The 19,595-nt window shown below is 38.4% G+C and overlaps 2 protein-coding genes across 3 annotated transcripts in view; one reads left to right on the top strand and one right to left on the bottom strand.

The window, feature by feature from the left end:
- LOC126481494 (molybdopterin synthase catalytic subunit-like) overlaps nt 1-5,164 on the bottom strand; it is a 95,318-nt gene extending 90,154 nt beyond the window's left edge. The window contains exon 1 of the mRNA XM_050105281.1: nt 4,958-5,164. The gene's annotated coding sequence lies outside the window, so the exon portion shown is untranslated. The remainder of the gene's footprint in view (nt 1-4,957) is intronic.
- A 480-nt stretch (nt 5,165-5,644) lies between these two features.
- The window catches only part of LOC126481491 (bromodomain adjacent to zinc finger domain protein 1A), a 145,886-nt gene continuing 131,935 nt past the window's right edge, over nt 5,645-19,595 (top strand). For both annotated transcript variants that reach the window (XM_050105273.1, XM_050105272.1), the window contains exons 1-5: nt 5,645-6,059; nt 6,347-6,485; nt 7,868-8,007; nt 8,087-8,170; nt 15,722-15,917. In XM_050105273.1, coding sequence (XP_049961230.1) covers nt 5,947-6,059; nt 6,347-6,485; nt 7,868-8,007; nt 8,087-8,170; nt 15,722-15,917 — 672 coding nt within the window. In that variant the 5' untranslated portion in view covers nt 5,645-5,946. The remainder of the gene's footprint in view (nt 6,060-6,346; nt 6,486-7,867; nt 8,008-8,086; nt 8,171-15,721; nt 15,918-19,595) is intronic.

The raw sequence follows: 19,595 nt of genomic DNA, 5'->3' as shown, positions 1-19,595 counted from the left end.
AGCTGTTCATAGTACCAAGAAAGCACAGACTTGTTGGCTAATGTTACAAGATCAGATCAGTCAATCATCCAGACTATTGTCCCTGAAACTACTAAAAAGGCCACTGCCTATCTTCAGGAACCACAGGTCTGTCTGGCCTTTCCTCAGACACTCTTGATTGTAGTTGCACCAACAGTGCAGGTATCTGTATTATTCAGGTACGCAATCAAACCCAATTCAATAAGCTCTGTTGTTCCTTGTATAACACATGACGAACCCTAATCTAACTGATGCAAGGGGAAAATATAAAAATGCAGCAAATGAGTCAGGTGAAAAGAGATAGACACATCAGGAAAAAATGATACTGACAGAAAATGCAAAATGGGTAGAGGACAAATGCAAGGCTGCAGAAGCAAGTGTGACAAAGGGAAAGACAGAGACCACCTAAGGAAAAGCAGAGGGTCTTTGGAATTATCTACAGAAGAATGACAAAACTGACAGCTGACTATCTCAGGGAAGATCAGTGTGGGTTCCAGAGTTATGTAAGAACATGTGAGGCAATATCGAGCCTATGAATTATATTAGAAGATAAGTTGAAGAAAGGCAAACCCATGTCTGTAAAATTCGTAGGTTGAGAGAAATTAGTTGACAGTGTTGGCTGGAATACAGACTTTGAAATTCTGAATCTAGCAGGGGTAAAATACAAGAAGCGATTGGTTATATACTACTTGTATAGAAACCAGAATGCAGTTATGAGTTGAAGGACTTGGAAGGGAAGCAATAGACAGGGTTGTAGTCTATCCACATTATTCAATCCATACACTGAGCAAGCTGTAAAGAAAAACAAGGAGATATTTGGAAAGAGGCTCAAATGGCTCTGAGAACTATGGGACTTAACTTCTGAGGTCATCAGTCCCCTAGAACTTAGAACTACTTAAACCCAACTAACATAAGAACATCACACACATCCATGCCCGAGGCAGGATTCGAACCTGCGACCGTAGCGGTCGCACGGTTCCAGACTGTAGCGCCTAGAACCACTCGGCCAATCCGACCGGCTTGGAAAGAGGATTAAAGTTCAGGGAGAAGAAATAAAAGCTTGATGTGTCCTCATGAAGTTGTAATTCTGACAGAGGATTTAGAAGAGAAGTTGAATGGAATAGGCAGCACCTTCAAACAGGATATTAGGTGACTATTAATACAAGCATAACAAGGGAACGGAATGTAGTAGAGTTAAATCAGGAGATGCTGGGGGAATTAGATTAGGAACTGAGACACTAAACTGGTAAGGGAGTTTTGGGACAGTAAAATTACTGATAATGGCTGAAGTGGATTGATAAAGTTGAAGTGAAAACTGGCAATAGTAAGAAAAAGCATTTCTGAACAAGAGAAATTTGTTGATATCAAAAGTTAATTCAATGTTAGGATGTCTTTTCTGAAAGTATTTGCTTACAGTGTAGCCTTATACAGAAGTGAAATGTGGATGATAAGCAGTTCAGGCAAGAAAATAGAAGCTTTTATAATTTGGTACAGACGATGAACACTTAAGATTAGATGGGTAGAGCAACAACTAATGAGGAGGTACTGCATCAAATAGGGAAATCACAGATTTATACTACAACACTGCTCAAAGAAGTGACTGGTTGATAGCACACAGGCTGAGGTATCAAGGAGTAGTCAATTTGGTATAGAGGAAAGTGTGGTGTGTAAAAGTTGTAGAAGGAAGGAAGGTAGATTAGTGTTTGATGTCCCATCAACATTGAGGACATTAAATATGGAGCATTAGATCGTACTGGTTCAAGATAGGGAAGAAAATTGACCGTGCCCTTTCCAAGGAACCATACTGGCGTTTACCTGGAACAATTCAGGGAAATCATGGAGCACCTAAGTCAGGATGGCCGGATGCAGATTTGAATTGTTGTCCTCCCGAAAGCGAGTCCATAAAAATTATTGAGGAAGACCAAGGCTTGAAAACAGCAAACAAGTTCAGATTGATTTAGGCTGCAGTGGTTTTGCTGAGATGACAGTCTTGCAGAGGACTGAGTAATGTGGAGAGGTGTATGAAACCAATCTCCAGATAGAAAACCACAACTACTTAAATTTGAATTGTACGGAAGATTTTTTATCTTATTTGGAAGGGGAGGGGGCACAAATGCTAAATAACACAGCTGGATATGAGTTCATGTGCACAGAATGATTGCAGTAAATATTAAACCATACAACAGTGTGGAGAGGGGAATAACCACTACCATTCTGTGATATCAATAATTATATTGTGAAAGATGCTGTGGGAATAGTTAATACCATCCCCCTCCACCAGCAGCTCCCAAATATTACTGTCGTAATGTTCTGACAGCTAACTTATTGTCATTCAACTTTTTGCCTCACAATACAAAGATTTTAGGTCTGAATTACAATCACTTAATTTTGTATGCTCTTTTCAATATTCTTTGTACATGGATGAACCAGTTTTGTGACACAGAACACAGTCTGGGGATGGCAGGACAGAGATTTTATGCAGGTGGATGGCCGAACAGCCATGTCCAGTAGTCAAATGAAGTGTGGATACTACTATTCTTCTTGGTCATTCAGGTACTATTGTGACATCCATGAGGTTTTCCCACCTCTTTCCATAACATTAAATTTCATTAGATCATTTTAATTTGTATCGTAATATTGTTAAATTATTAATAGTGTGTTTTGCTGCAAATACAATACGTTGGTTTTTCCAATCTGTTTACTTTATTTGCCCTTTTTGGTAAGGAAATCTGCATTTTAATCATCATTTAAACCACAGTGAGATGATATCCACTGATTACAGTTCTCTCGTTCTTCTGTTGTAGAGACTGAATGACTTCTTGGATTTCTTTAACTTGTATGAGTTTTGGATCTTGTATGTGGATAACTGCCAAAACTGTTAATATAAAATCAGAAAATACAACTGCTCTGTGGAAAATATATAAATAGTTGTTTAGCGGTCTTACTGAAATTCTTTTAGCTTCAACTTTACCTTTAAATTTGAACAGAATGGTTCTACAGCTTGGGGCAAAGAGAAAATTTGGCTGTGTATTTATATGCCAATGTTTTGTTCAGTTTCCATTTTGCCCTCTGTGTAGATGTGGAGCCACTTATCTTCATGGTGTTCCACAATTATTTTTCTAATGCTGTAGCTCTTATTATTAATTTATCAATTTCACTTTTACTATACTTATACATTACGTATAGTTTCCATTGTAAGTGAGGGACACTAATGGACGAGAGTGAGAAAACAGATTTTTCAGCACCAACTTCTGGCAGCTTGTATTGCGATCTTCTCACACTATTTTGCACATAAATGTCTGGCAATCTCTATGAAACAGAGAGAATCTATAGTAAACTGAAACATATTTGAACAGAAATGAAATTCTGTGTATATTACACTACATTCCATGAATACTTGTTCCACAGAAAATGAATACAACATTTTGTAATGATTTGGAACATATCAGTTTAACATAAGTTTTCATTATATATATTTTTTTAAATTTTTTTTCAGTTACTTCTTGATATCAAAAAAATTCATCTATTGAGTAAGAGTTGTCATTCAGAAATTCTTTTAATTTTTCTAAAACGTTGGTTGGCTATCTGTCAGAGTTTTAGTACAGTTTGGCAAATGACCAAATATTTTTGGGGCAGCATAATTCACCCCTTTCTGTGCCAAAGTCAGATTTAACCGAGAATAGTGAAGGCCATTCTTTCTTCTAGTGTTATAACTATGCACTTCACTATTATTTTTTAATTGGGATGATTTATTAATAATAAATGTCATAAGGGAATATATCTCCAGTTTCTTAAATAAATGTCCGGATGGTGATCTTATGAGGGCACCAGCTATTATTATTATTATTATTTTACATGCAATGAATATGTTTTCTCTTAATGATGTATTACCTCAAAATATGATGCCATACGACAGCCACTTTATAGTTAAACAAACAGATTCTTGGGAACCAGACGTATGAGCTGAGGTTTTAAAATACGAAACTACTAAGCATACTGGATATGTCGGTTGGGGGGGTTACTGATTTTAATCCACAAATAAAGAAAGAAAAATTGTTGTAGTCAGATGGGGCTGATGACACTACTGTTTGGTCCCCTACCACAAATCAGCTGATTGCTGTAGGACTCTCACAACGGCTAACTATTTGTATGTTCTGTGTAGCATAATTAAGACCTTTCTCCATGATTGTAGTTTCATTTTTACAATTGTAGCAAGTCTTGTTGGGAACATATGGTACGGTGCGAAGCACTTAGTGATGAGATGTTATGAATAAACTATTAAAAAGTCTGGTGATAGAAAAAAAAATAGGGTTGGGTATCCCTTAACAGGGTTAAAATGACTCTTACAGCACGTAAAAAAAAGAAAAAAACTGATTAACGTACAACCGGGGGGGGGGGGGGGGGGGGGGGGAAGGCGGCGCTTTAATTGGTACTGGCATTATAAGGGCCTAATTTTCATCTCTAAGTACGACCATACATTTGATAAGGCACATACTGTGGCTAGCTACTTCTTCTCGAAACCAAACAAAATTTCCTTCGGCCGAGGTGGTAATTCGCTGTCTATTCAGCAAAATAAAAAAAAGTTAGCTACTGCGGAATGAAGAAGTGCTGATTTCAATAGGGGTCATTGGCTGCCAGCGCCGTGTCATTGATGAAGAATGACGCTGTATAGCAAAGAACTGCGTACTTCAGTTTCTTGTGAAGACGAAATTGACAAAACATGGCCCTTTAAGATCCATATTATGCAATATCCTTTACGTGGCCACGCGCTCAGACCCATAGCAAGCTAATCAATTTACTTATTAACTAGAAGTTGGCAAAATTGAAGACTGAAAACAAAGCATAACGAATAATTTATTTCAAACTACTATCCATTTGTCAATCTCAAAAATGAAACTTTTACTGTATCACAGAAAACTAAAATACAACAGTTTCGTACCTTCCATAGTTCTCAGATTTTGGGGATAGACACGTAGTAACTCCCCAGATCGAATAATAAAAACTGACTACAGTTATGTAAGTGTTTAGCAGCCGCTTTAAACCCTGATAAATAGACTAAGTTCGGTAGAATCTGGGGTCTGATTGGACTGTAGCAAGCTACAGATTACCGGGATTAAGGGAAGCATATTATCATTATCACGTATTACGTTGAAGGAATGTAGGTGAATACGAAACGTATCTTGTAATTAGTTACATTCTCTATGCTTGCATGCATGAAGATCTGTGCACTACTGATGACATTCAAAATCTCTGATTACATTTGAACTTCAATGCTCAAGCTGAACACAACAGATAAATGTAAACTTTCTTTAACGAAATACCTTTTTATAGTAAATATTAATTCATTGCGAACAAAAACTAGTTGAAATTAAAAAGCCTTGACTCTTCTTTTTAGAGAGATTCTGATCTACTGTCATTACAAACTCGAAAACTGTAGGCACTCGCTATTAAGGGAAAGGGAAACCTTAATTCTTGACTTGCCACAGTAACCAACCTCGTAGGAAAGTTTTTCACAAAAATGGCTACATTATATTTTTATCTTTACAAGAAACTGTGAGCACAGTCATGGACCTTTCTGCTAATGTTGGCATGCTTGTATACAAAATTGCCGCCTGTTTCTAGTTTTTATTTATTCCATGTACCAATCGCGGTTTTCGGAAGTGTGTAAAGTGCAATCACCTTACTAAATATGTTTTGATCAAATAATTATACATCATCATTGGTAAATGGAAACAGATTAGTGTATTTTATTCTTTAATGCAGGTTATTGTTGCTCCTGGAGCCTTCATTACGTACCCTAGGCAGTGTAGCTGTTGTTACAGAACCTGATGGCAAACCAGCATTACAGATTAATGATAACGTATTAAACAGTGTTCTATACGTGTGATTACACTAGAAACAGCAAATACGTGTTAGTCATTGTGTAAAATGCCCTATCTTCACAAAGAACCGTTTAGAAGAGTGAAACCACCAAAAGATTTGCGGGACGAAGATGAAGTGTTTTATTGCGAGATGACTAACGAAGTGTTCCGGAATTACGAGTAAGTATGTTTTCACGATAATTTTACTGTGCCTTACGAGTATCCATGATTGTTACTTGTTTAAAAATGACCTCGTTGTTGGAATTTGTAGCACAGTCTCATCCATGAGCGAGAGCTGTCATTAAATGGCGAAATCTCTTCAAAAGCACGTTTTGTAATTAGTATGTAATGTCGTCCATTGATGTATGTGATTGTGCTTACCAAGCTTTGCGTTCTCATTGATGATGACTTCAGTATTCATGCAAATAGCCCCTGAAACACAGTAAAAAGCATAATTTATGTTTCAGTGATTTCTGTGAACGCATCATACAGTGCAATTCCCTAGTATGGTCATGCGGTCTATCGGGAAAACCAGATTTAACATTTCAGGAAGCGTTGAACAGCGAAAGAGAAGCAAGAAAAGCTCTGAAGGAATTTCCTGTTGAGGTAATATAAAAATTTGTGTTAAGTAGTAGACACTTTTCAACTCAAGATTGTGCTAATGGCACATATAAAGGGCTATACCCTTCGCATTTTAATTCACAGTAGAGCTAGTCAAAATGTACATGTTAACTGAGATGGTGATATCCATTCTTTTCCTTTAAGGGTTCTAAGTACATAGTGAGTAGGGGCTCTTGTTGTTTGGTTTTTTCATTTGACTTGTTGGGACATTTTTAGAATAACTGTTTATGCAGTTCCAAAAATTCTGACTATTGCCACCAGGATAATATATTGCCCTGTGCTCATTTGAATTTCTGCACAATATAGTAATTAAGAGATCACCTACATTTTGAATAGCTCCACAATTTTATTCCAGTTCATAATCTCTAGTACTTCAAGTAAGGATTGTATGAGTGGTTTTTTGATGTTTTGAAGTCTATTTGACAGATGTTAGTTAATGACAAATTCAGTTTAAATAATATAGTAGTGAATGTAGTTGTTAATTTTGAATGTTGTCATTATTTATATAAACTTTTATCACAAATATGGTTTTCCGTTTCCATTGAACTTGAATAGGTACTTCCTGTAGGCCTGTTTATTTATTTATCATTGTACATTCTTATCTAAAGGGGTTCTTATCACACTTACTATGACACATCATCATTGCTTGCAAACTGCTGGCAAAGAAAACTTGATGTTACACATCTGAACTTCTTGTGATGCAATATTATAGGCGTAGATGTTTTTAGCCTCGTGTCTGCTTTAGGTCTATGCCAGTTTCACTGTTCTGCAGACTTCATTGATGTTTGGCGAATATCTCCAACGTCTCTAGTATTGTGCACTTATCTGATCGTCATCTGTAGCTCGTGGTCTAGTGGCTAGAGTTGTTGCCTCTGGATCAAGGGGGCCAGGGTTTGATTCCCGCCCGGGTTGGGGATTTTCTCTGCCCGGGGACTGGGTGTTTGTGTTATCATCATCATCATCATCATCATCATCCTCATTAGTGACAGTGGCTAGATCAAATTGTGTAAGAATTGGGACTTTGAATGGGCACTGATGACTGAGCAGTTGAGCACCTCATAAACCGAACATCATTATCTGATCCTCGAATATTCATGAATCTATTTTGCTGTACACAATATTAGAGCAGGTTATTGCACTTTGACCTATAAAGGTATCTACCACAGTAAATTATAGTTGATGATGGAATGTTAAACAGATAGTTTCTTTTTAAAGGTTGTGTATGGTACATTCATGCTGTGTTAATGTTATCTCACTGTATTGTAGCAAAACAGTTTGTTATTGACAATTCAGTTTTATCAGTTATATGGGTAATTTTGTGTGCGGTATTATTTTCTTCCCTTACTTTTTGGTGTTTGAAATTACAGCTCAAAGTACCAGTGTTGTATTTAGCATCATTGACGCAGCGATCATCCCAGAAAGAAATGATGGAAGATGTTTACTCATATATAAAAGACAGATACTTCGTCGGGGAAGTGGTGGAGGTGTTGTTTGGTGAAAATAAGTGGTAAGTTTACTTAGAGCATAGAGCTGTGTAAATTGTTTTTGTACGACAGCTTTTACCCATTTTAAAAATTGTTTTGTAGGGTTGACTGTCACATTCTGCAAGTACGTGCTCCAACAGAAGAGGAGATGCAGAAAGAGAAACCAATAAACAACCCAGATAGCAGGTATAAACACAATAAAATATTTTATATTTCAAAAGTTGTTTTTTATTAATGTGTTGCCAATGAGTCATGCAACATTTTGCGGAATTCCAGAATTGAGCCAGGGTTCAGTGAAAGCACAGTTCACACCAGATGTTTTGGGAAAATAAAACTGAACTATAACTGGATAAATACACGTTGTCTACCTTAGTCATTGACAGCTGCTATGTGCTACTAGAAAGTGATGACAGATTTCTTCTTTTGTTAAAAAATAGTTCTTGATTTTAGTGACGGTTGTCTTCTGTGCAAGGTGGTGTAATGTTGAGGAGTTTTATGCTACTGCTGCTGATTTGTCACTCGTTATCCTAAAAAGATTTAGGTTGGCAGTTTGATTTGTAATATCTGTTGAGGTGTAGGCCATGAGCTATGAACCTCTTCTTGTCAGCTTTCCTAAAAGGTACCAGGGCAGTATGCGTTACATCAGACATCATCACTGCTATCCCAAACTCTGCAAGAACTCTTAACAGCATTCTTAGTATGTGATTCATCAGTGTTAAAACAGTTTAGCAAAGAGAACATTGATGCAACTAGTCGTTGCCAATTATGTATGTCAGTTACATGCTTGCAGCTTTTTTGTCTCAACCAATTACTCTTGTGCGTAAAAGTCACAACAGCATGTAAAACGGCTGTCAGCATTGCTGCCGGTGGGTAGGTGGCGCCAGTGATTAGTTGATTGTGGTAGGGTAGAGTTTGAATACCCCAGTCTATTGAAGACTACACACGTACAGAACAGGTAGGTGATGGTGACATCAGAAATTAACAGTATTTCACCCTGCTTGCTCATATTGTGTTAATGGTTTTTTTGTTATCTTAATCATTGTTTAAGCTTACATTGTGCAAAAATAAGAATGTAAATAGGAAAATTTCCCTTTTTTATTTTTTATCACAAATGATGCTAAGTCTTGCACGTAACTGCCATTATCTGCGGACTAGTTAATATATATATTTAAAAACAAAGATGATGTGACTTACCATACGAAAGCGCTGGCAGGTCGATAGAAAAACAAACAAACACATACAAACACACAAAATTCTAGCTTTCGCAACCAATGGTTGCTTCGTCAGGAAAGAGGGAAGGAGAGGGAAAGACGAAAGGATGTGGGTTTTAAGGGAGAGGGTAAGGAGTCATTCCAATCCCGGGAGCGGAAAGACTTACCTTAGGGGGAAAAAAGGACAGGTATACACTCGCGCGCGCACACACACACATATCCATCCGCACATACACAGACACAAGCAGACATTTGTAAAGGCCTCTCCCTCTCCCTTAAAACCCACATCCTTTCGTCTTTCCCTCTCCTTCCCTCTTTCCTGACGAAGCAACCATTGGTTGCGAAAGCTAGAATTTTGTGTGTTTGTATGTGTTTGTTTGTTTTTCTATCGACCTGCCAGCACTTTCGTATGGTAAGTCACATCATCTTTGTTTTTAAATATATGTTTCCCACGTGGAATGTTTCCAAACGAAAGCGCTGGCACGTCGATAGACACACAAACATACACACAAAATTCAAGCTTTCGCAACAAACTGTTGCCTCATCAGGAAAGAGGGAAGGAGAGGGAAGGACGAAAGGATGTGGGTTTTAAGGGAGAGGGTAAGGAGTCATTCCAATCCCGGGAGCGGAAAGACTTACCTTAGGGGGAAAAAAGGACGGGTATACACTCGCGCGCACACACACACACACACACACACACACACACACACACATATCCATCCACACATATACAGACACAAGCAGACATATTTAAAGACCTTTAATGGGGGTGTTGTGAGGGTGACATGGTATTAGAAGGTGGATAGTGTAACATGAGGTTGAAATGAAAATGAAAATAACTGGAGAAAGTAACTGGAGATCTGTTGTGAAAAAAGGTGAAAAAGTGTTGGATAAAGCTGGGCTATGTTGATCCTGTGGTGAACTTGGGTTGGTGGACAACGATGTGCACAAAGGTTAGGTGGTTGTGTTGCCACCAAAACATGTTAAAGGATGGAGAGATTCGGGAAAATTTCGAAAAAACGGCGTGTAAATGTATTAAAAAGAGAGTGGTTTTGTGGTGGCAGATTATGAAAATGAGGCTAACAATTGTCTGGCAAAGAAATAATGACGTTAAAACCTGTGGGAAGCGGCTAAAAATTATCAGTGATGTGGGAAAAACGGAAATGGAAATAAAGCGAAAGTTATCAGAACTAGACGAAATGGTTGTTTAATAGGTGCAAGGAACTGTTTGTGGACTAGAAACGGTGGATTTTATAGCAGCGGTAGTGTTGAAAGCGGTAAAAAAATTTTTTGGTTATGGTTTGGAAGTGGGTGACGTATTATTGAGTATATATAGGCGAGATAAAATTGTATAGTAGATTATGGTAAAAAGGAGAAGGTGAATACAAAGTGAAACTACTGGCAAAAACAAAAAGAGAAAATGAGACGACAGAAAAGATTTTGAAATGCAACAGTGACAATAACAAACGTAATTCTTGGGTTCAAATTAATGATATGAATTACTAGAGGGAAACATTCCGCACGGGAAAACTATATCTAAAAACAAAGATGATGTGACTTACCAAACGAAAGCGCTGGCACGTCGATAGACACACAAACATACACACAAAATTCAAGCTTTCGCAACAAACTGTTGCCTCATCAGGAAGGAGGGAAGGAGAGGAAAGGATGAAAGGTTAAAGACCTTATATATATATCTAAACCTCCACTGGAAGCCCTGGTCCCATGACGACAATTTACAACTAAATAATACACTAAGAAATGTGATTGTATGTCGCCGGTTGGGCGCCAGAAGCTCCACTGGAAGCCCTGGTCCCATGACGACAAATTTATTGTCTATCGCCAGTTGGGCACCACAAGCTCCACGAGAAGCCCTGGAGGAAAAATATATCTAAAAACACAGATGATGTGACTTACCGAACGAAAGTGCTGGCAGGTCGATAGACACACAAACATACACACGAAATTCAAGCTTTTGCAACAAACTGTTGCCTCATCAGGAAAGATGGGAACTTGCTCTTCAATATATCCTCTCTTCCCGTTATCCACCAGGCCTCAATCTCCGCTAATTTCAAGTTGCCGCCACTCATACCTCACCTGTCATTCAACAACATCTTTGCCCCTGCACTTCTGCCTCGACTGACATCTCTGCCCAAACTCTTTGTCTTTAAATATGTCTGCTTGTGTCTGTATATGTGTGAATGGATATGTGTGTGTGTGCGAGTGTATACCTGTCCTTTTTCCCCCCTAAGGTAAGTCTTTCCGCTCCCGGAATTGGAATGACTCCTTACCCTCTCCCTTAAAACCCACATCCTTTCGTCTTTCCCTCTCCTTCCCTCTTTCCTGATGAGGTAACAGTTTGTTGCGAAAGCTTGAATTTTGTGTGTATGTTTGTGTTTGTTTGTGTGTCTATCGACCTGCCAGCGCTTTTGTTCGGTAAGTCACCTCATCTTTGTATTTATATATAATTTTTCCCACGTGGAATGTTTCCTTCCATTATATATATATATATATATATATATATATATATATATATATATATATATATATATAGTGTGTACAAATTTGTGGTTTGAATTTCAGAACATTTTTAGGTTTATTAGACTTTCTGCTTTAAATACGCACATTTTGGTATTGCTAGTGTTAAATCTTGAATCTGAAGATGAAAGTTTAATATAACGGTAATTATCTGAGGAAGAAAAGAAAGAAATTGTAGTATATAAATGTGGAAGCTGATGTGTGATTTTTCTGTTTCTATTTCTTTAACAGCCAATTTACATCTTAAGAAACACGCAAACATTAGATCAAAACAAAATTTTGCATTCTTAATGGAGTGCAGTGTGATGCAAATTGAAACATGGAGAGATACACAATCCAGTGTTACATTTACTGGAGTCTTAATGCTCACATTCATTTCCTGGTCTACCTGAAGTAGAATTCTTCACAACAACACAATCTGTCAAAATTATTTGATAAACATATGGAGCAACTCATCTTCAAAAAAATGTAGAATTGCTACAGTTTTTAGGTTTTGTGTAAGCTGAATTGTCATCAAAGATTTTTTTTCATCTGTAGACTTGTCAAGGGCTTTGTAAATAACTTTCTCCAAACATTTCCCCTCTTCACCGCACTTTTTGAACACACAATCAGTGGAAAAGCATGTGAAACACACGAAACACAACTTCAACATCGCGTAATACCTACAAAGCAGGAGACCATAACAATGGTTTAAAAAATGGTGGATTGTTCAAGTGATATCGATTCTGTCTTGTACGAACCCTGCAGGCACCACAGACGATTCTGGGAACCATGAAAATATGTTCAAAACTGCAGAAAGTCCTCTTAACTGGTGTGACACGATATTATGTCCACTGCACTTTCTCTTTTTGTCCAAGCACTGTAATGTTACCTCAGAGTGCTTGGTGTTGATGAATATTGTTTCAACCATGAAAAAGCTCTTGACGGTGAAAAATAGTATTGGGTGTTATTTGGTACTTTGAAAGAAAGCGAGACTCAAATGGTGAAGCAAAAGGCACTATGTACAGTGTTCTAAATAATATTTGGTGTATTGCTGTCCACATATTTTCTTGTTTTCAGTCTGAACCTCTTAGAATCCATCTTTTGTGTATTGTGTGTTCCATCTGCTCTCTCTCTCTCTCTCTCTCTCTCTTCCCCCCCCCCCCCCTCCCCCCCCTCTCCTTCTCCATACACATTTTTCCTCTATGGTTTCCTTTTCAGCTTTGTTGTGCTCACACATTATTGGCCCTGACCGGCATGGTCACACAGGATTTCTGCAGCACCTGTTTACACATAATGACCAATTTGATTGCAGGATGTGCTATCTGCTTTCCTGCCCAACCTCAGATCATAGTTAAACACTAGTCACGTCACAAATTGCCACATCGTATCTCCAACTCGATGCTTCCCTAATGCATATTGCTCCTGTTTTCATTTCACCTTAGTTACTTAACTTTCCTGGTGTGGTGATTACTAACATACAAATTAATTTCCTTGCATCACAGAACCGTCCTACAACTCACAGCACAGATATTTCCAAACCCTCAGTTTTGTTCATAGTTCCTTTTACAGCCATCTAATGCTTTCATCTGTCAATTTCCTGCGTCAGCTTCACGGTATTGCTTCAGGTTCCTAATATTTCCCTCATCAAATACCATACGGTTTTATCACCAATATTCCATTGCCGTTTAACACATCACTCACTGATGTTATTTACATCCAAATTGACCCCTGCTGCCTTTATTTGCTTCAGTTCAGAAAAGTATTCATATCCCTCGCTAAAGCACTGTCCCATATTCTGTTCCATAACTGTGCTGCCTAGCTCGTGGTAGTAGGGCGAGGAGTACTGGAAGATAGCATTGTGGGAGAATACGGGCTTGATAGTAAAAATAACAGAGGAAAAAAAAACTAATTGAGCTCTGCCATAAATTTCGTTAAGTAATTGTGAATACACTGTTTAAAAGTCATGAAGTGACAAAGTATACTTAAAAAAGGCCACCTGGAAATTTGGGTAGAGTTCAGCTGGTTTACATCAGTGTCAGATAGAGATTCCAAAATCAGATATTGGACTGTAAGGCATATTTCTGGAGTAGATATAAACTCAGACCACAATTTAGTAATGATGAAGAGCAGACTTAAGTTTGAGAATTGTCGAGAAGAATAAATATGGAAAGAGGTTAGATACCAAACTGCTGAGGGATGATGACACACATTTGAAATTTTCTAAGGCTGTACGTGCTGTGATAATGAACACCACAGTAGGCAGTTCAGTTGAAGAGGAATGGACATCTCTCTCAGAAGTTGAGCTGCCAAAAATAAATACCTAGAAGGTAAAAATATATCTAAAAGCAAAGATGCTGTAATTTACCAAACGAAAGCATTGGTAGAGACAATAAAAAACACACAAACTTCAAGCTTTCACAACCCAAGGTTGCTTCATCAGGAAAGAGGGAAGGAAAGGGAAAGACGAAAGGATGTGGGTTTTAAGGGAGAGGCTAAAGAGTCATCCCAATCCCAGGAGCGGAAAGACTTACCTTGGGGGGGGGGGGGGGGGGGGGGGGAGGACAAGTATACACTCGTGCACGCACGCACGTACTCATATCCATCCACACATATACAGACACAGGTAGATATATGTCTTGGTGATTTTGGGTTACTAGACTAGTTCTACAATGAGCGGTTGAATTACTGTTGAATTTTCGATATTTGGATATTCCTTCACTTTTAAAGATAACAGAAGTCTCAGTTCTTTGTGCTGGTCAAGCATCCTACCTGCCACTGTTTCCTTAATGAGCATGGAACTGCCGGCCTAATACCTGTGATGACCAGTTCTTTGTATCAACTTGCTAACCACCGTTGGGTTAGGAATTCCTTGGTGCTGCTGAAGCTGCTGGCTGGACCGTCACTGCTGCAGTTGAACAACACTTTAGTGCTCTCAAGATCTTAAGATCGTAACTTGTCTAGCTGGGCCTTCTCCAGAATACGAGGGGATACACAAAAAAACTGGAATTATTTTTTGAATTTTCAAATTGTTTACAAAACCACCTTATCCCCTTCAAAATACTCTTCATTATGACTAATACATGTGTCCCTCCAGCGCTTCCACTGTTTGAAACATTTTTTGTCGTCATCTACAGAAATGGATTACAGCTCCTCCCTCATTTTTTTTTCCTTGACTTCTTCGGTGTTGTCAAATTGGCATCGTTCCATACCCCTTTCCACAAGTGGAAATAAGAAAGAGTTGCACAGAGCCAGGTCAGGTGGAACCATGCCATATTTAGCCAAAAACTAAAACTAGCCAAAAACTGACAGAGATGGATGGATGTGCAGGTGCATTGTTATGGTCGAAGAACCAGTCTTCTGTCCGTCACAAATAGTCTTTTTTGATGAACGCCATTTCTCAATCTTCTTAAATGGTCTGTGAGCAAATACTCTCGAATCTTTTCAAAATTTTCATCGATTTGGGCAGCTGATGGACATCCAGAACAATATTTGTCATGAATAAACATGTTGCCATTTTTAAATTGAGCAATCCACTTGTGCACCTGAGTTTTTCCCATAGGACCATCTTGGTAAGCTGTTCTCAACATTAAAACAGTTTCAAAAGCATTTTTACTGAGTAGGAAACGAAATTTCGAAGCTGCGTATTGTTCACTTAAACTTGCTATCTTAAAAAAGAAAACTAGGACAAGCTAGCCAAAAGTCACTACAGATGAACACAAGAAGCCAGGTCAACATCACAGGTGGCATTGAACTGACAATGAGTTACGCTATGCAATCCTAGCAGCAGAAGTGTGAATTACAAAAGCTCTGCCCACAGCAATGTTTTTCTTTACCGTCCCTGTCGCCTACCCCGCCCCTTTCCCCCCTACCCCGTCAAGAAACAAGGTTGAACAAAAGAGCTTGATGAGGAAAGTAGAAGTACACTGACACCTGCAGGAAGTAAGAGGTCACATATTACATTTGTAGAAATGTGCTACATGTATTACTATAGAATTTTCTTTTGCAGGTGTTTTGAACCACCAGCTCATTTGTATCAATATGAAGTGGAAAGAGTAGATACCTGTGATGAGGATGTTTGTGAAGTTCATCATGTTATAGCAAATCATGTTAGGAGGAGGAAGGGATTGTATACTAGAGAAAAAAACAAACTTTTTCTTCGTCAGTATACAGAACAGAACAGTGCCGGTGCATGGGTAGTTTCGGTGAGTATTGCATGATATTTTATCTTCAAGATTAATAGTCCATGGTTTGTCACATGATGCAACCATTCTTAGAAAGATGTTTACAAAATTATTCTATAATGTACAGGTACAGATTTATTTGCTGAAAACTTGCTGCTTTGAAATGGCATAAGTGAATGGAATTGTGTTCTCAGTAAATTGTCTCAATTTTAGATGTGTTCCATGACTGGTTCCAGTGGAGGCATTCTTCATTAGTTATTGTAACCTGTCTCAAATAACTTGTGTGAAATTTTTGTTAAGGCTGCTACTCTGCAGTTTATTGCAGTGATATTGATATCTAGAATAATGATATGTAAAAGAGGTTGAAAAGGTATAACTTATGTTGCGCAACTAACAGGAAATAAATGCATATTTCTAGTATGACAAATGAAATTTTCACAATGTAAACGATTAACACAAAAAGAGAAAAGCAACTATTCATCTGAAGCTGAATAAAGACTGACACTTGAACAATTTAAAGATAGGAAAATTAAAACAGTTTTGAAGTTGCTACCTTTCAAAAAGGTTGTGCTTTGACCAAAACAACTTCTTCACACATACGTGTTTTGCTGATGATTCAGTTTCTTCATCCCCCCCCCCCCCCCCCGCCCCCCAATCCCTTTTCAGTTGATGAGTAAAATATTACATGACAATATAGTTCTGTAGTCATGGAAATTTATTGAAAACTTTTTAACACAGGCTAACGAAAAAAAAAAATGTTAGTGTACAGGCAAACAAATGATTACAATTTCAGTGCTCCTTCTCCTTATGCAAGCAGCTATACAGCTTCGCACTGTTATTAGAGTTGTGGGTGCCCTCCTCGGGGACATTGTGCCGAATTCTGTGCAATTGGCATGTTAGATTGTTGAAATTCCGAGCTGGTCAGAGGGTCCTGCTTATAAAGCTCCAAATGTTGTAAATTGGGAAGAGATCTGGTGACCTTGCTGGCCAAGGTAGGATTTGACAAGCATAAAGACAAACCAGAGTGTATATGACCCGGGAGATCCGGGAAAAACCCGGGAATTTTTTCATCTGGGAGAAAACCGGAAAAACACGGGAATTGTTTAGAATTCCGGGAATTTTTCATTGTTTTAGTTTTCAGTTAAATTTTTGTGATTTTTGACTGGTAAGAACCAATACTCTTAACAAAGGATATTACTGCATCCCGCCACTGCAGAATAATACTGCAGCAACAAAACATGAACGAGAAAAAGAAATGAAAATAAAACTTAAGTTGCAAAGGAAATGCGCCATATACAACAGCAAAACGGTGCTCATACAAGCGTCTGCCCACAGCAAAGTGTGTCAAAGGCTTTAGGAAGACTATGCAATGCTTTGTAACAACAAATTGCCTCCGATGGGTGTGGCGTGACAACTGTTTAAATTAGATTCGTTTGAGCAGTTGCGGAAGGGCTCTTGCGCATGTGCAGTTAAGTCTCATATGAGTAGTACCTTCTCCCACTTCTGGTTACAGAAATGTGGCTGGGCGCCACTACCTAATATTGCCAAGGTTCGGAAATTAATAAATCTGGGGCTGATGCACAGAGCAGTCTGAGTTGTGTTGGTGAGGTGGGTCATCTTCACGTGACCTGTGTTTACGTTTAGTGATTTTTGTTGTTTCCTCTTTGTTTATTGCTCTGATGTTAAATGATAACAAAACGGATTTTTGTGGTCAAGAGCCATCAAATGAATTAAAATACATTCGCGTTATTACGGAGGGCTAAAATATGTTATTAGTTTTAGATTTTATTTCTACCTTTCTGACAGTCAAACATTAATCGCCTTACAGAACAATGAAGTTATTTTTGCCAGTTTGCTAAAGAGATTTGGCTTTTATTAATCTTTTCTGTTGAGGCAGTCAATTTATTTGAAATGAAGTGTTTAATTTCATACTATTGGCTAGTTTCAACTGTTTGCTGCATTTCAAGTGCACGTATGGCGTTATGCCATAATAAAGGACCAAACATGAGATAATACAGTAGTGGTACTCCAGGAAAATTTACGTACGAATGTGCATTTTAAGCCGAATTATGCGTTTTAGTATGGTTCACGAAATTCCAACGCTCTTGAAGTATCCTCTGATGTCTTGTTTCTTTTATGACATAATTTAAGATCTTTTAATATCTTACACATACTAACATATGGGCTTCCTGCGTCATCGTAGCTGCCCAAGCACGGTGATGCTTGTTATCTGGCGCTCTCTTGCAACTGCTGAAACGAACGTATTTCTTACAGGTCGCGGGAAAATATTGCAAATGATGGTTTGAAAAGTTTTACATTGAAAGCAGATTTCCTTTTACGTAAGATGAGCTATGTGCAAGAATGTATGATGAATTTCTTAAATCGCAAAGCGTTTGACTCTCATTTAAAAATCAACTCTTTGAGGACGACCGTTTAGAAGAATTTCGAGCCCACAGGATCAGACATTTATGTTGTTATTTAAAATTTTACTGGCAAATTTGTGTGATGTATCTTAAAGTGTAACAAGCGCGCTACATAACAGCGATCTTGCTATTGGCTGACTACATCACGTGTCCTGTGCTGTCATCAGCTGGCGGGATCACGTGACGTGAGCTATGACTGGCTTACAAAAGCGCATCGCAATCTTGATTTCAATGCTTCGGAAAGTGACATGCAGTGTTTGGTGGAATTAGAATTTATACCTTCGTAATACAAAAATATGCAGCGTACATGTTGCTGCACATCAAAGGTCTTTCAAAACGTGTTTTTCCTCCTGAGTTTCGCTTTCTAAGGTGCCGGGAGATTCTACACCGGTATATAAAACCATAAACATTCAAAGAATTGATGAGTTTTACAGTGCCGAATAAGAGTGTACTGTCACTTAACATGGAAAAAGTGTATTTGCACCTGGGAGAAAGTGTATTTTTAACCTGGAAATCCGGGAATTTTTTTTCCTTGTCCACATATACAACCTGACAAACACAAGGAACTATCACCATGTTTGGATGGACATTATCTTGCAGAAATGTAAACCCCAGGATGTGTCTCGAAGAAGGGCAACAAAATGTGGCATAGAATATTGTCAACATTCTGCTGTGCTGTAACAGTGCTGCGGTTGACAATGAAAAGCTTTCTGCTATGAAAAGAAATGGCACCTCGGGCCAGCACTCCTAGTTTTCAGGCCGAAGCGTGGGTTATCGTGTTGGTATCCCACTGCTGTCTGCGGCGTTTCCAGACACGCCCTCGTTTGTCATCGGGGCTCAGTTTGAAGTGGGCCTCGTCACTGAAGACAGTTTTACTCTTGTCGGTGAGATTCCAGGCCGAAGACATGTCTGGTTAATGTAATAAAATAAAATGCAGACAAAGCCCAGGCAGATGGCAAGCTGAGAATATGTATTACCATAATCAACAATATAACTCAAGAATTAGCTTAATTTTTCTAGGAACTTACGGTAGTAAGCTTTCAGAAAATTCTTCAGTTTAGGCATGATTGTGTGAGAATTATTGCTAAGATTTTTTAATTCCTGTGGTAGCAGCAGAATACTGCATGCCTTCCTGAATGTGAGTCAGAGGTGCAGTCCAAGTGCAGATTGGATTTTTGCCTAGTACTGACTGAGTGAAAGTGCTAATTTGTGGAAATACTGTCTTGTTGTTAACAAATAAAATTAGCCAGTTGTGAGTGGGACTCGTACTCTGAGG

Source organism: Schistocerca serialis, chromosome 5 (genome assembly GCF_023864345.2).
Source record: "Schistocerca serialis cubense isolate TAMUIC-IGC-003099 chromosome 5, iqSchSeri2.2, whole genome shotgun sequence".
In the NCBI taxonomy this organism is placed as follows: domain Eukaryota; kingdom Metazoa; phylum Arthropoda; class Insecta; order Orthoptera; family Acrididae; genus Schistocerca; species Schistocerca serialis.
The sequence above is the reverse complement of the archived record's forward strand: the minus strand, read 5'-3'. Positions and strand labels throughout refer to the sequence as shown.